The following is a 17,547-nucleotide window of genomic DNA, read 5'->3' as shown; positions in this document are numbered from 1 at the left end:
TTTGTTGAGGTGAATATTCTTTCAGTGATATAAATTTTAGTTCTCCCAGCACAGGGCAAGAAGAAGGTTTCATAGCAATTGGTTCTTGGGCGTCCAATAATTTTCTTGATCCTGAAATCAGTCTAATCCTCCAATCACTGCATACATTCAAATGAACATAAAACAAGGACTAAAATTCCACCAAAACCTGTTTTTACTGATATAACATGAGGGCTTGACCAAGAGCTAGAAATTGAACAGAACTATGCCAAGAATTTTAGGTAGTGTCTGTTCATAACTTTTAAAGATAGATTATTTGTGAAAGTGGATCATGTATACCAATTTATGCACAATCTATACAGAAAAATGCTATGTTTTAATTTGTCTTCAATAAGTACAAAGAGCTTTTAAATGAATGTATTTCTTGTCTATATTATGTACTTCCCCTTACAGACATGGTTAAGATCTTTAAATCAGATACTGTAACACTATTAGACATTATCTAATAGAGCAATACATCTTGCATTCTGAATCTTAAGAACATTAGGGCAGGGAAACTTCAATATCCACTTTTCCATCTGCACTTCAGACTTCTGGCAAGCAGATGAGATCTACAGCAAAGTCTTTGTTTCAAATCTAAAGCCAACTATTTTCTTCTTGATCAGTTAACAGGAAGAAAAAAAAAAAAAAGTACTGTTTCTTAGTTTGCTTCTCTATAAGTCCTTCCATATGGTATGTGGACCTTGAGGTTGACTTGTAATCCTCAACACTTAATTTCAAGTTTTAAATTTCTTCCAGAAGGAAATAATACAAGATTCAAAAAGAAACTATGGATGAGCTATAAATGAAACATTAGGCTAAGTCTAATGCCTGCAGGGTCATTCTTCCAAAACAACAGAATTGTTTTGGAAGTATTTTGTATTTTATCTGGAGATGATTTCTCCAGGATGTTTACCACAATTTAGATATTCAACTCCTATCAAACAGGAGCTCAAAGTCATTCACAGAGAGTTAAACGATTTATAGTGGTATTAAAACTCATAAAAGCAGAACCTTCACATCACAGTTTTCCTACAAATCATTAGTTATACTCAACTCTTTCTCCATATTCTATGGTCTCCCTGTTTATGGCAACTCTAAGTCAGGTTTCGTTTTTCAATCCTTTTATTCTATTCTTCACAGACTTTGATAGCTGGTGATACTTGTCCTTTTACCCTTGGGCTATGATTCTCACTTCTTGCCAATGAAGGTAGCTCATAAATCCCATTCTAAATGTCAATCAAAGAACAATCACAAAAACTAGCATCTGGGGGTAGGTGAGAAAACATACAGTACAAACAGTTTGGGACAATTTGCAGGAACAATGAAGATTTAGAAGGCAGCTGTCAAAGTTCAGGAGGAGGATTCAAAGGTTTCTTGAACTTTTTTTTGGTCAGAGGTTAGTGAAAAAGGCCAGAAATCTTGCAGTCAAGACATTTCTGCTATCATGGAGTGTCTTCGAAAGCAACACAGCAGAATAGGCACCCTTTGGGATAGCATTAAATCTATACCTAAAAATCACACTACAGGGATATTCAGGGTTTAACTAGAGCTCTGGCTGAGACCCATCTTAAAAGAAAGCACACACCAGCAATCAGTACTTTCTGAACAGCATTTCTGTATAAGAATCTCTATGGCTTCTGACATACTTCCAAGCTACCTGGTCTTTCAAGCCAACAAACCGACACAGAGAAACATTATTGTCCTCCTAACATATTTGTCTCCATCCTATTCTACACCTGTTTGGAAAAAACCCCACCCTTTTGAACCACAAAGGGGAAACAGTCACTATCTATAGAGCTGGGTACCTTCTTGAGTGCAGGAAGGAGGTTCTGCAGGGGGCTGTCAGCAAATATTTATTCCCAGAGTGAATTACTCACTGATTATTTTTCTTGCTCCAAAGGCCCTGTTTAGGGGTGAAGGAGACACTTTCCAAGAAACAAAAGCTTGTATTTATCAGAGGATATGCCTTTGCATTACCTGAAAGGTTTCTTCCAAAGCAACCCTCAAATCAGTCTGCACTAGCACTGTTACCAATCTTTACTGGTTAAATAGTAGAGAATAAAATATAGCTAAAAAAAGGAATTTCCTTATATAGTGACACATGGAGTGAGATCAACCACAATGACATATTATTCAACATAACATCTTGTTTAGAATGGAAAAGAAGAAAAAAAAGAATAAATACATTAATGGAATTAGACAAAAGGCAGAGCAAGAGGGGGAAGAAAAAAACTAAGAATGCAATCTTAGGGAGAATTAAAAAAAAAAAAAAGGTGGTGTCAGATATTTCTCGCTATTTATGTTTCCAAGCCACAACAAACAATAAAGTTCTACCTTAATGCTACCATTAAGACTGTCTATCACCTCCAAAAGTGATGATCTTCAAGGAGGATCAGGATACAGGATTAATTTCTCCTTGCTCAACAGCCAGTGCTTTGTAACCAGAGTCTTTGACCCACAACAAGCAAGTATACTCTTAGTAAGCATGAGATAAAATCTGGCAGCTAAAAAAATAATTTCAGTGAAAAGAAACATTTTATGATATTTTTTCTCATGTGTTGTCATGAGCAAAGAGCACACGCATGATCTGCTATTGTAATTCAACTGTGGTCTCTGTAACCTGTCAGTCTGAGCACTTGCACCAATTTAGAGAGCAAAATTAATGGTGATTTCATTTAATGAAACTGCTAATGAGACCACTATTCCATTAACGTATGTGTTCTTCTACTTGCCTCCTTAAATTATCTGACACCCAAACAATACAGTGAAATAAATTGAAACTTACCTGTACGACTCCTGTACAAGAATCCAAGAAAATACATCCCTTTGGCTCCTTTGATATTTTTTCATCTTTATAAAAATTCATAATATATGAGTTATCCGACAACTGTGTCAGCTGGAAGTAGCGCTTTTTGAATGACTGAAGTGAGGAGAAAAAAAGAATGACAATTGTTGTACTGCAAATTATTTTCATGATACTTTAGTCACAGGGTTCAAATAATAGAAAACACCTTCACTCACACCGTTTTGCAGACAACTGCAACATTACTATCATTTACAGCAATGTAATCAAACCTAAGATACAAACAGACAATGGCAAAAAAGTGTGCCTCTGTGTGGCATATAAATTCAAATAGAATAAAGAAAGAATAATGCTGTCCCCTTACCCGAACAGTAATGCTATTGTTTACAGTGCTGTTGAAATTCCCTTTATAAAGCCATCCAGACTTGTAAACTCCTGCTGCTAATCCTCCTCCTCCTCCACCACCACCACCTTTTGAAGATGAGTGGGATGTTGTATCCTGTATGAAAGACACGATTAATATTGCATGGACTTGCTTTTTGAATTTAAGATTAAAAAAAAAGTGTGATGTGTGAATATCTGCTTGACAACAAATAATCATCCTTTCATTCCTTTTAAAATAAGATGTTATTAATATGCCTGCTGTGCATATGATGACATAGGAGACAAAGCTATTACACTAACTTCAACGTTATTTAAAAGCTGAAATATTTTATAGGAGATTACAAGCCTTATCATTCTTTTTTTTTGATATTAAAGCAATAAATAACTCTTCCCCAGAGGAAAAAAAAAATAACCCACCAAAACCCAGAATACATACTTCATCAAAAACTAGAATACATACTTCATCCTTATCCACATCTTCATGATCGATTTCAAAGGAATGTGATGGCAGTTTCTCTGGTCTATATTCATTTCTAGGAGGGGAGGAAAAATATCTTTAATTTTTTTTTTTTTTTTTTAAATAATCATGCACCTGCTATTTCAGGGAGACAACTATCCTGAGCCTCCATGATGTCTCCAGTACACCTGTTGCTGCAATCCTATCACCTCCATTAAAAGCACTATAGTTTCAAAATACAGCTTTTTTCTCTAGCCCCATATATTGTTTTTTCAACACTATGAACTTGCAACACTTCTATACAAATGATGAAATACCAGTTCTTGTTCTCTTCACTGCTCTTTCACAAAAACAGGCACCAAAGAGATAGCCCATTTAAGGCTGTCAAATGAATGAGAATGAACTCTTTAATAGCTTTTTCTAACCAAGAACATTATAACATTCAGCTTAAAGCTTCTAATATTTCTTCAATATTTCACTGTTGTGGTGCCATTTAAGATCTTTGTATTGTGGACTTAAAACCAAAACAACATGAAAAAGTATTGAGAAATATCAACACTGTTTTCAAATTCCTAAAGATTACAGATGTCATCCTGGAAATCTTCAGTTACCATATGAAAAACCTACAAATGTTGTCATGCCCAAAAGCCATCATTTATCAGGAAGACCGACTTTTCTAGAACTTTCTTTAATCTACCCTGAGAACAAGAACACAGCAACACTACTGTGCAAGGAAGCAAATCCAAACAGAAGCTGAGAAACCACACACTCCTAAGCTAGTTTCTTCTCTCGACTTCATGAACTTTAGCCCACACTAGCACATAATGTTAAATGTCACGAATGTAAAAAAAAAAAAAAAAGTGGTAACTTTGACCATTTTCAATTTTCATTTTCTATTCATTCATACACAAGTTACAAATTAGGAAGATTAATGAGCAATACCTATCAAAGTCAGTGTCCTCCTGACGTGACTACCCCACTGCAACCGGAGTTGGCATGTCAGAGCCAGGAGAACCAAGTGTACACAGGAGGGCTTTATTCTCTGGTTTAGACTGTTCCAATTTGGGTATTTAAGGTAAACAACTGATCAATATTTTGATTAAAAGGAACATTTTTAATCTATTGACCTATTTAATATCTGTAAAAGCGTTAATATTCAGAATATTTGTAATGGAAATCCATCACAGCTTTTCCAGTACAACCAAGGGAAGCTGTTAAAAATTCTTACATCAACACTCCTTCCCACCCAAGAGAGCCCCAAACCAAAAATCTCAAGCCAAAACCCACCTTTTACAAAAACATCATTCAAGCCTTCACATTTTTAGACATAAATACTATTGGCTTACTCATTATTCAGGGCTAAAAGTGCACCGTAGTGCTCTTGGGGTGATGTGTAGGCACACACACACACAGATGACACCACTCTGAGGATCTATATCAGTAGCAGGACAAGTTAGTCAGCTACTAAAACCAAAACAAAACAAAACCCCAACCCTAATGCCCTTGATGTTACTGGGGAGAGGAAGGAGTCAAAAATCTGCTGGATTAGCATGGTGCTGACCCCTCACCCTTTGACACAGCAACTCTGCCCTGCTCTGCTGCTCCACAGTCAGAGGGAGCCTGTCCCATCAAACCACAGCCCTTCCACAAGCCTGGGTACATGGTAAGTTTCTTAGAAAGAAGATTCTTCTGTCCTCTCAGCAGAGCTGTAAGAGAGGTAGAAAAGGACACACCGCTATTGCTTCAGGTGTCAGATCTCACTGACCACCCATGAAACACTCATCCAACTCAGACCTCTGTGTCATTCTCCATAAAAGTTTTTCCTTTCCTTGGAGGGGAATCCTTTTTGGGCATGCTCCTCATCTTTCCAGGGCAGGCAGATAAAGTGTGGTAAGGATCCTGTTTGGTATACCCTCTTTTTCTCTGACTACTGCCTCTTCAGACCCATATGAAGATGAATTCCAAGGGACCAGACCTGAAATATCTACCAAATATTCCAGGTTTTCTATAAATGACAGCAAAAACTTTGCTAATGACTTTCTATTTCCAGATGCTGTCACCACAGCACACTCTAAGCAACCCCTGTTCTTCCTCTACCCTTCCACTTGCTCAAGAAGCAAGAACACAGCAGCACAAAGCATAAAAAAAAACAGTGTAAAAAGAGGTAGTGAGAGCTCACAGAGAGGAATTTAAGGGGTAGAAAGACCTGAGAAAAGCCCCAAAGGAGGAACACACTCAGAGAAAAACTAAAGCAATTGCTAAACATTTTGGTCATGTTGCTGTGCACATGTCATTGAGCTCTTCTATTGTGCTATAGCACTACTTCAGTAGAATTGCACCATGGACACGTTGAGTCCTCACTGCCTGACTCACATGGTCAGCATCACATTGCAGCTGCTTCCCAATCAGAAAGGGTCAGTATTTAGAAAGAATAATTTTGATATCTGATGAAATCTGCTACACCATAGAGCCATTACTTGACACGTTGTATGACTCTGTGAAACAGCACAGCATGGCCTCAGATACAAAAAACTAGGAAGTCCGTCAGCACTGCTGAAGGCTGTTGAGTTCCAGTTTCTGTTTCTAAATGGGAAAACCCACAGAAAGGTTCAGCACACACTTAGTGAACAGAATTACTTTAGCCACAGTTAGATCTGGTGTTGTAAGTCATGTTCCTTTCTCATGATGCAAAGCTAAACACTTAACATCCAACCTTCCACAATGCAATGATCTCCTATAAAGGAACAGATACAACAATATGCTCAGATTTCTGATAGTGCTACAGCAGTTTTGTACAAATGAAACAAAACCCCATAAGATGGAGTACTCAGAGCTATCAACTCTTAGATACAATACTATGAACAGGATGTATCAAGCTACTTTATTTTTAATTAGAAGATTTAGTATAAAACACAGAACTTTGTAACATGCATGTGCAAATCAAGGTCCGTTGCTGTTGAAGAGGCTGGAAATGGTATGAAATGAGGTGGACTCCAAACCAGCTCTCTTTAAGGTACGTTAAGCTCAAAGGCCATAGCAACTTTCAGAAAAAAAATAATCCTGCTATAACTTTGCTTCTGAAACATCAACCAGTGCTGCATCCAAACCCCTCCTGAGTGCTATGTTGTGATACAAGACAAAACAAGATCTCGTTTTGTTATAATCCTCTATGCAAGGGGGGGGAAAAAGTACTATGTGAGACACCACAACATTCCTGGAGTATGTACTCATGAAAGCAAATCATACTAAGCACCGTATTAAAATAACCTTCACAGAAGAGGATGTGTTACTTTTGTGCAGAGTAATACAACCACGTCTGTCAAATGCATATTTCATAAGACTGAAGATGCTTTAGGTTAAATGGAAAACTGCTGTGCTGCCAACATTTTTCTTGAGCACTAAACGCATCAATTTTCCAAAACAATGAGTACACTGGGTACTTAAGAAAAGGTATGTTTCTAATCTCCGATTAGCAAAACTACTCCTAACGGTTTTTTGTACTACCATATTCATTGTTCACAAAAATACCAACATAGAAGAGAGATTGCAGATCTGAGGGAAGGCTTGCAGGACAAAACCCTTTGAACACAGCATCTAAAGGGACCATAAGAATCAGTTTACTGATTTTTGCAACACTACATTTAGTTACTACTAGTTTCCATCCCATCCAAGCCTGGAACACCCATTTCTGTGTTAGGTGCACATAGCAATCTACTTCATCCAGTATCATGATTTCAATGCCTTGAATTCCAGGAAAGCAGGTGGTAACACAGTTTGGCCATTCAGTGATTTAATGAACTACTCCCTAGAACAGTCCTTAGGGCACAGGATACAAACCTGCCAGAAACAGGAGTATGGGTAGAAACTCACACCTGAAGGAGTGAGCACCGAGTTCGTAATTTCTTTCCACTCAAGTCAAGGAACTTGTTTTTCTCCTCGCAGCACCTTTACACTGATTTTTACTGCCTCCAAGCACAGAAGGGATGCCCACTTACTCAGACACCTGCACATTTTTGCAGCCTTGTATCACCACTGCTGCACCAGTACATTGCACCCAGTTCTTCTGTATGGTGCAGCTATAAAGCACTAAGTGAAATCCTACTCCTCTGTTACACAGGGTAACTAAAAAAAGAATTAATCCAAGTTAAAGGTGAATGACATTTATGCATTATTAAGGAAAATGGAAAGCCAACTTTCCTGTATCAACTGCGCTTTGAATACACAAATAAACTTCTTAGGATTTGAATCAGCACTGAGTTTGTTGATACTAGTGAATTCTGCAAAGTCTTGAACTTTTGCTAAAGGACCTTTTCTTCCCCTTTTTAAAAATGCAAGGCACTATAAATACAGTAAAAGAACCAGAGCATGTAAGATAAAGGAATATGCAAATATGGACAAAGCTCAGCAAAATTATATAAACCTAATAGAAACAAAATGAAAAAAGAAGAACTTATGCTAGAACTTACTGTGGTAAGTGTCGAAAGTCTTCTGAATACTGTTCATATTTGTAGTTCACAACATGCCACTGGGAACTGTAGTATTTACAAGCCTAAAGAGAAAAAATACAAACAACAACAGTAGAATTACTAAAACTGTTTAGACTCAAGAAGGCTGGAGAACCAAGAGAGATGTGAGCGCCCCCTTTGTGCTAGAAAACATATTCTTCTATTTTATAGCTGGATACACAGTTCTTAAATGAATATCAGTCATACGTTTCTGCATTTTGAAGCACAATTTCCCTTCTAAATCAAATGCACTGAATCATACAAGATGGAGAAGGGGGCTGATAACAATTTAACATGCTTTACTGATTCTCATCTACAAAGTAGACAAATTAGTCTAAACTAGGAGTGTCCCCACGCTCCACCTGAACATTTGCACCAGCTCACGTGAGATGAACAGGAAGAAAGAGAGGGATCAAGCCTAAAACCTCACAGTAGAAGTTGCTGCCCAAGACCACAGGGAAAAGGAGGCATGCCAGGAAGGAAAATGGTGGAGAGCTACAGTAGAGACAGAAGCAGCAGCACTGAAAGGAATCTGAAGTGAGAACAGAAAAGACAGTCTCACAGAAAGTCACGGGAAGGATGAGACTCCAGGAGACAAAGAGAACGGAATAAAGGATAGATCACAGATATGTAAATACCAAAAGCTATGCGTAGAAAGTGGAAGAAAAGGCAACAAAGGGACAGGGTAAATTAGTACTCCACCAACCAGGAGCATTCCCTCTCTGCCCTGTCAGCCTCTGCCCAAGCTCCCACGGGAGTGACTGCTTGCACTGGTCTCTGCCTCAGAAGCACAGAGGGGATTATCGGGCTGCTGGAGCAAAAACTGAGATGGGCTGAAAACTTGCAGGTGGTGCTTTCTAAATTACTCGGCACTGTCTTAACAAATCCTTTTAAATCTTGTGTAAAAAAATGCAGAGTATGTACCCACAAATTAATTTAGGAAGTCATCTTGTGTGTCTTCTGTGACAGCTTTATTTCAGAGTACAGAAAAGGCAGCAAGGAAGTGAAGGGACATTTATAGGCAGTTCTCTCCTACCCTGACACTAAACTGAGCAGTTCAGCACAAGCAAAAGCGCTCTGCAGTAAACACGTTCCATGTGGATCTAGCATCTACCTTCTGGTCTGACATACACCTTCATTATTGTCTAGGATGCAGTATAAAGTGCGACCATTAGACAAGATAAAACAATCCCATATTCTCTGAGAATGAATGTAGTACTATAGCATTATAGCTGACTACACACCTTGAAGGGTCAGGTTCAAAGCCCACCCCTGACAACCATGTTCCTACACCACTCCCAATACTGTTTGCAATTTGCCTTTGAATATATATAGAAAAAAAATAACAAAACAACCCACAACCAAAATTCAACCTTTCTGTTTTGTGAATCTTCATAAAACAATTTGGTTACTCTTGCATTTGTGTAATCTAAGTCTTAGTTAAAACTATTTGATAGACACCTTGCTATAAGAATACTTTATAAGAGCAACATATACTCTGTTCTACATGAGCCAACAAAAAGCTCATTCCCTGAATGTTTTGAGGATGAGCACAGACCTTTAATTCACACTTCACTTGCTTTCTAAATGGCAAATGTAAACCAACTGAACCTTCTACAGAAAGGACCGCTTTTTCCCAGTGGTACTTTCATTACTAAGTATTCTACTTAACAGATGCAATTAATGCCCACAGAGAATTCTCAACACAGGCTTTTATTGCAAACATTATAGGCTGATGTGTTCAAAAAAACCAGTTGTGAATAACAGAGAGCACACCACAGTATTTTAGCTTGTATCTATAAAGGTTTATTGTCCTCCTCAAAGAAAAAACTAATCAAAATAAAAATCAAAGGGGACAAGCAGCACATTCATGTATCATTCAATAAATTCAGAAAAGGCAAGCCAATTCAGTGCAACAGCTAATACTGTTCCTGACCTAGCTTGCTGTGGCTATCCATTGTAAACTAGATCTAGTTTAAATTTTAAAAAAGTTACAGCATTTTCTCTTCAGAATATCCCAGCTAAAAATCAAATACTTCAGTTGACTGTACTGACTTTTAATCATTTTTATTAAATTTTGAAATTATTATTGGAAAATGAATTTTAGCAATGAAGAAAAATATCTGTGAACCTGATTTGAGGAACAAGAAAAACCTTTCTAGAGAAAGAGATTTCATCAAGAGGCAAGAGCTGGATCCTACTGTTCCTGGCAAAGAGTGAAGGGGCACCAGTGCAGGGGTTGCTGAGCTCAAGTGGACTGTGTGGGAGGAAAAATACAGATGGAGAAATGGAAGCTCTGGGACGTGGGAGGGTTGGCACATGTTTGCATGAACTTTCCTACTGCACTGTTGATCAAGCAGGCTGCACAGCCCATTCCCAAGGGCCGTATCAAATTCAGGTCATTAATTTTCTTTTTTCTTTTTGCCCAGCTGGCCTAATTTTTCCTTAGAGGCAGACAATCCTGAAAGCTTTTTCCACCTGTAACTTCTTAGCTCTGGTTCTGGCGATGACAGCATAATGGCTACCACAGTGAAAGAGGTACTTAAAAAAGATTTACCCTAGAATGCAAACGAACCCTTTGGAGAAAAAAAAAAAAGAAAAAAGAGAATGGGAAGTGAAACACAAAGGAAGCAAAACACCTTGAAACATTTGAAAGCAATTCCCCTGCTTATATTCTCTCTAAGATAGTGCTAGGTATATGGTCTTCAGAAATACAGGTGCACATATGGTAAAAATAATCCATGGAACAAATGGGCTTCTTGCAGAAAAACCGCACACATGGAGCAATTCTGCCATCTCACTCACCCTTACAGAGCAGCTATTTCTAAGGTGGAGCACAGGAGATGTTGACCAAGGAAAGGCAAGCCCATGCAAGAGCTTGGACACAGAAAGCAAAGACCTTCCAGAGCTGGACATGGCTACAGTGCTTAAAGGGGAAGCTGCAGAGATGGTCCGTGCTCTGCCCCAGGGCTGGGGACACGCATGGCACTGCTCATAAAGCCTGCCCAACCGCTCCTCCCTCCTGTCACCTCCTCTACAGCCACCAAAGGCAGCGTGCAAGGATTTGGGAAGGTGGAAGGCGGTGTCATCACCTCGGCCTGAAATTCAGCCCTCCACACCAGGCCTGCCCCTGTTCCCTCACACCAGCAACAAGCACGGCACCATCATGACTAGCTGCCAGCAACCTTCATTCAGGGGCTCTCAAAGCTGTTTCCAAATTAACACAGTTTACACATATAGTAAAATCCAGTGACAAAGCAGTGTAACAAACCAAAACATTAAAAACACACTATTATTTTAATTTTTTTAAAAGTATTTTTAAAAAGTGTTTACCTCGTGCTATCAAAAGACCCACTGTCCTTTAACAATGTATGGCATTGTCCTGACAACACAGTTCCTTAAAGTGCTCTGAAAGCACTTAGATTTTGAAGCTGGGGAAATCTACACTGTAATGAGCAATAATAAAACTTTGTGACATTTATCAACAGTTCCCATTTTAATTGGACTTTGAAATATGTAAGAGCAATGCATATTAGCCTGTAAATAAAAAAGCCTCAGAAATCAATCGTATGGACATACAGCCACTTCCAGTAGTTATATAGAAAGCTACGACTCTTAACATTATGATTAATAAAACTCATGTTTAATAATTACTTACAGGTGTATACACAACCTGCAAAATATGAAAAAAAAATCCCTCTGACTGATGAGGGCTCTAAAAACTTACTATAGGTGACAACTCCAACTTTTGTATCTAGAAAATCTGCACACGATTTTCTACATAAGAAGCATCCACATGAATACTGTACTATAGCAGACAAAATTAACTACATCATGCATCAAATGAAATTTCAATATTCTTACGCTGTTATTTCATTTTGATGTAGTGCTTTTCAGCCAGCATGGTCCCTACTGCTCTAAGGATGAAGTGTGAGAACTACAATTACACTAGCAAATAAAAAGTAGCCAACACTGGGGTTCAGGAAAGCTCAGTCTCAACAGCTCTCCCCAGCAAACTTGTTTCTTCACTGTCCTCATCCTTAAGAGCAATTTCTGTATAACACCACAATTTGACATCAAAGAGAGTCACTAGACATGTTGAAGTAATGTGCATGTGCAGAGTGCCGTTAACATACTCTGTTCTTGGTTTACCTCAGACTCCCTTACTTGAGGCGCTGGCAGATTCCAGATGTTGCATACAGGACACAATCAGGTCACACATGCCATTAATAACCGGCCTCTGCTCCCAGGCTTTTTCCAACAGGTTGCTAAGATGACAGCTGCCTAGATGTCTGTGACTTGAAAGAAGCAACTGGCTCTACAGTGAATTTTAAGGCTACAAGTGTGCTCAGACAGCTCAATAGTGCCAGGAGACTTCTGAAGGAGGCAAGCCTGACTTGAATCTATGCTAGCTGACCTTTAAATAATAGTAACAAGCTCCAAATCTGCCTACTGTCATGCAGATGGGCTATCTACCTCAGTGACCAGTAAGAGCACGGCAGAACCACGCTAGCAATAGGATTTTAAGAATGCAACGTGAACTCCATCACCTTTGTTAGAATATAGATGAGACCACCAGTGATGGTGTGTGCAAGCTGATCCAAGGCCCAGCAAGTCACCAAAGGAGCCCTTCCCACAGCAGCCACCACCATCAAGCTCCTGAAGCAAAAAGGATGGGTCAGGAGGTACATGGTCTGCCTAGGAGGGAGAGATGAGACCCTCACAAAGGCCCCTCTGGATTTCTTTCCTTCCACAATGTCACTGCATAACCTAGGGAAGCTTCTGCAGCATACTGCTCCATCCTCCTCCAGCCCCTGCACAGCTCCCAGCGCAGCTCCCAGCACACCCTTCCTCATCCACAGGGTCCGCCTCTCTGCAAACATGCCTCCCAAAACATACTCAAGTAGCACCAATCATTTTTAGGGGGATCATCTGACTTAAACTCATTTAAGAAAGGACAGTTGACACCTAATATTTATCTACTTTCTGGATTTTTTTCATATATACCCAAAATTTCATTCATACAGACACACATACACAAATAGTATGCGTGTGTGTATATGCATGCACACTTTCTGAAAATACTGACTTGATGCAAACCAATATGGGATTAAATATGTTGCGATTATATATCTTAAATTCCTCAAAATAAATATAACTTTGAATTGAAAATTGCACTATCCCCTTAGATTTCTGAGCAAAACATGGGAAAAATCCCAAGGATTGCCATTTGATCTGCATGTTCAGGAACAGAGAGTTGGAAAGGTGATATTGGGAATATTTTCACTGCCTAAAAGGAAGGATTTTTTTTGTTTATTGTGTAATGAATGTTTCTATTTGCCAAAATTACAGACCACAATGCTGACTGGTATGAATACATACAGCAGACCATGAGGAATGAGAAAATTCACTATTTGGGAGGAAACAGCTTGGTGCACTACAGAATTCAAGGTAGTCAGGAATACCTAGAAAAAAGAAACACTGGAGAGAATTCTACTCTGGCTTCAAAAGTTTCTGGAAACTTCTCTTTTCTTGCAACCTAATTTAGTTACTCAGGCTCCTCCTGCCTAAGATAAGCTAAGGTGGAAAAATCCACAAGGAAAATATCCCAAGACAACTACAGGTATAGGAATGATCAATTCACAAAGTATTAGCTTTAGAATATACCTAATAATTAGTTATACATTAATAAAATGACTCCGATATTAATACATTATAAAATGTAAAGTATTTATGCTCTTTGCATCCTACAGAAAATATTTAGTTATCAAAGGACTATTTATTTATTCATTCAAGTCACCTTAATTTTATTTATTTTAATTTTCATTTTACAGTTTCAGCAGAAGGGATAAGGTTAGGCATCTTATTTAAAGTAAATTCTTCTGCCTCATCCATTACCATAATATCTGAATATCACCAACAGTGCAAGTTTTTGGTTAGTAAAAGCAGCATTAAGAGAACTCAATTAGACAACTAGAGGCATAAACCTTCCATACAGGGTGGACAATATCAATTACTATCCATCCTGAAAGCTTCAGCAACATCAGCCTCACTTTTCTTCATCTGGCTTCTCAGCCCTTTTGCATCCATAAACCGATATTGATATTCCACAGGCAACCAAGTCATCCTGGCATGCCTGTAAGTACTGTTTACCATCACTTGAGCAAAGGGAATCTGATCAAATCCCCAAGCTGCCATAGGTATGGATTTTGCTAAAGGCTGGGGAAAAAAACCCTGGCCCTTGAAGGACTCTAGCAATGAAAGAGCTAGAGGTGGAACTAAAGCCTTCCTACTGCCACCAGTAGGAAACAAATGCCCAGAAAGAGACAAACAAGGGTTGCAGGCATTATCACAGACCTCTGACAACCCTTTTAAATGACCTAACAGTACTTTATAGACAAGACAATCTGAATCATCAAATGTCCACAAGGATGAGACAAAAGACCATGGATCTGAGCTCTTTAAATAGTTTCAGTACCATGTCCTCACTCTGTGCCATGTGAAGAAAATTAGTTTTACCTTCAACAGCAGCCCCTTCATTTGTAGTTAACCGAGTTGCTCCATGCATTTGTTCAGAACTTGATAAGCTACTAAGATAGTGTAATATACGCTAATGGTCACAGAGAACACAGAGAACACAGTCACAGCTGTAACCACTTATAGAGAACACAAAAATGAAACTTCAGCGAGATGAAACTGTAGATTTACTCTGTATAGCTTCCCCAACAGTCCGATCAGGAATTAGACATTTGATCTCGGATTGTAACAAGTCCAGCTGACCAACAGATAGTGAAGTATGCACATGATGGATGCCTTCACTGTTCATGATGTCATAATATATTTGAAGAAAAAGAAGACTCCTTCATTGAGTAAAGTGTTGGCTTTTTCAGGGCTCAAAAAAAGGAATTGAAGGTCACAAACTCCACTCCTGTACATCTATCCAGCAGTGCTGAACACTAACTTGGAACACAACAGACTGCTGCTGGGACAGTACAGATTTGTGCAATTGCTGCAGTGGACTACAATCACAGATCTTCACAGCACCCCATGCTCAGGTTTACTTAATTTTGGCCTAGAAACTATCCTCTTTCTGGAGCTTAATTTATTTTATATTTAGCTTTTGGCTTTGTGGCAAAGTGGAACATATGCATTTCTACTTTAAAAGATGGTCTTATTCTGCTACTATTCCATGCACAGGCTCAGTTCAGTAGTACTTTTCTTTCCCCACTGCTTTGCTCTTCTCTCCTCATCCCTTAGCTCACTGTTATTACAGAGAAAGCTAATAGATGTGCTCAATATGTATTTTACCAGGTTGTCATTAGCATCCCCTTGGAGTACTCTGTTGTAATGATTCCCAGACACTGTGTTCTATGTTCCATTTTTAGACCCACCACTTTCTCTGTAAAGCCACGAGCACAGTGCTGGCCTTGCAACTTGTGGAACCTTAAAATAAAAAGCAGACCCCAAAGTGCTGAAAAGGCAGTGAGGCTTCTGGGAAAGTAGATAATTCCAGAAGCTATGTTATCTCTTAGCCCTACTGTCAGATTAAGAAAGATGGCAAAGTTCAGGCAATTTGAGCTGGAAGTAAGTTGTTACTGTTCTTTCTAGACCTGCTGGAGAGAAATAGGACCAGCCTGTAAAATAACATGTTGCATACAACTCAACAGCTACATTTCTGCCTAATCTTGGGATTTTATTTTTTCTAATCTCTGTGTTCTCCTGCAGTTGACTCTTCCTCCACAAATTAGCTTGCACTTGTAGTCATATCAAATAGCCTATACTTGTTCAAACCAGGAAGCCAGGTCTGAAAAATCCCAATCTGTGAAAAAAAAACGGTAGAGAACACATATTATGGGCTAACTGTAAGTGCTTCGAATTAAACCCCTTATAGAAGATGGCTAAAAATTTGGTTTCATAAATCTGTTTTGTTAATGCAAATGATGATCTATACTTTACATCTCTAGTGAAAGATGGGGAAACTTCAGGGAGCCATCTAAAGTCCTTTGGAGGTGCTGGTTGCACGGTTCAATATCCTTCAAAGCGATAAAACCAGTGACAACCTGAAACATCTCTGAGGTAACAGGAAGAGCAATCTTCTCCTACAATCTGAGATCAGGTATGGAAACAATACAAGTATAGTGGTTTTTAAAGGTAGAACACTTAATCACTGCTGGTGGGGCTCTAACTGTCATAGAAGAACTTTGCTTGACTTTCTACTATGAAGGTAAAACAGACTAACTACTGACAATAAATATAAACCCCTACACATCCTTTACAGTGCAACTACTTCTCAGATAGCTGTCATATACACCTCTAATAAGATATATACCTTAAAACAACTCTAACAGTCTAAACCAGTGTCAGGCAGTTATCTTTTTTTGGAAAGATACCAGTATTTTCAAAGCGCAAAGCACGTTCAGATCACCAATGATTAGCACTCATGTACAAATAACAACATCAGTATCAGAGGACTAGTAGTGACAGTGAATGCCGCTGAAAAACAGCAGAATGAGAGTCTGATTCAGTGCATTTGCAATTTTCCTACATACAAACATCTCAGAAGAGGCACCCGCAGATATGCTGTTAATCCTCCCTCTCCTTCTGGCCTCCACAATTCAAACCCAATTCAAATCACTTCAACAATACTGAAAGAAAAAAGATGTTGTTTATTATCATAGCAAGCCTCCCCCAAACCCTTGGTTTTATTTAAAATTAAAGTATACACACAGTAGATATTTACCTCTTTAACAAATAAATTTTCTGCTTTTTGTTCTGCATCTTCAGGTACAGAAGGATACAGCGTCCTGATTTCCAGTGAAATTGTGTCTGTCTGACAATAAACAAAAAAAAAAGCAAATTAGTCAGAGCGACAGAACAGCAGTTTTGTCTCATGAAGAGGTTAAGAATCTTATTATTATGGCTTGCATTTTTCAATTTGTCATGCAGCCAATACAAATGCATACTGACAACTACAACCCAGGTCCTGCCCACACATGCTATTCAATACTATCAGCTAAAACATTAATTACAAGCAAGAGCAGTGTTCACATAGATTTCTCTGAACAAAGTTGTTCCAAGCAAACTTGCTTCAGTTTCTGAGGTTTCTGATTAAAAAAAAAAAAAAAAAAAAGGTCAAGTCTTCCTTACATCCTCTCCCAGAAATATACACCAAAGCCAAGAGCGTTACTTGCTTCCTCCACTTCCCTTTTGCATGCCTTTTCAGTAAGGAATGCGAAAACAGAACTAAAAGCTTTGACTCTTTTGGAAGAAGAGAGGAGCAGAGAGTCCTCCCAGTAAGTTGCAAAAGAACTGCCACAAGACAGCTCGATGGTTGGAAAGCAAGTGGAACCAGGCAACAGCTTCTCAGTGGAGCTTTT

General features: G+C 38.7%; 1 protein-coding gene across 1 annotated transcript in view; it reads right to left on the bottom strand.

Annotated features, from left to right (window-relative positions):
* Window positions 1-17,547, bottom strand: part of DOCK10 (dedicator of cytokinesis 10) — a 136,057-nt gene that overhangs the window by 77,920 nt on the left and 40,590 nt on the right. The window contains exons 3-7 of the mRNA XM_026854829.1: window positions 16,911-17,000; window positions 8,132-8,214; window positions 3,669-3,741; window positions 3,189-3,323; window positions 2,807-2,941 (exon numbers count right to left, since the gene is read on the bottom strand). Coding sequence (XP_026710630.1) covers window positions 2,807-2,941; window positions 3,189-3,323; window positions 3,669-3,741; window positions 8,132-8,214; window positions 16,911-17,000 — 516 coding nt within the window. The remainder of the gene's footprint in view (window positions 1-2,806; window positions 2,942-3,188; window positions 3,324-3,668; window positions 3,742-8,131; window positions 8,215-16,910; window positions 17,001-17,547) is intronic.

The sequence above is a fragment of the Athene cunicularia genome, assembly GCF_003259725.1.
Source record: "Athene cunicularia isolate RWA chromosome 9 unlocalized genomic scaffold, athCun1 chr9_part1, whole genome shotgun sequence".
NCBI classification, from domain to species: domain Eukaryota; kingdom Metazoa; phylum Chordata; class Aves; order Strigiformes; family Strigidae; genus Athene; species Athene cunicularia.
This window is presented reverse-complemented; position numbering and strand designations above follow the sequence as displayed.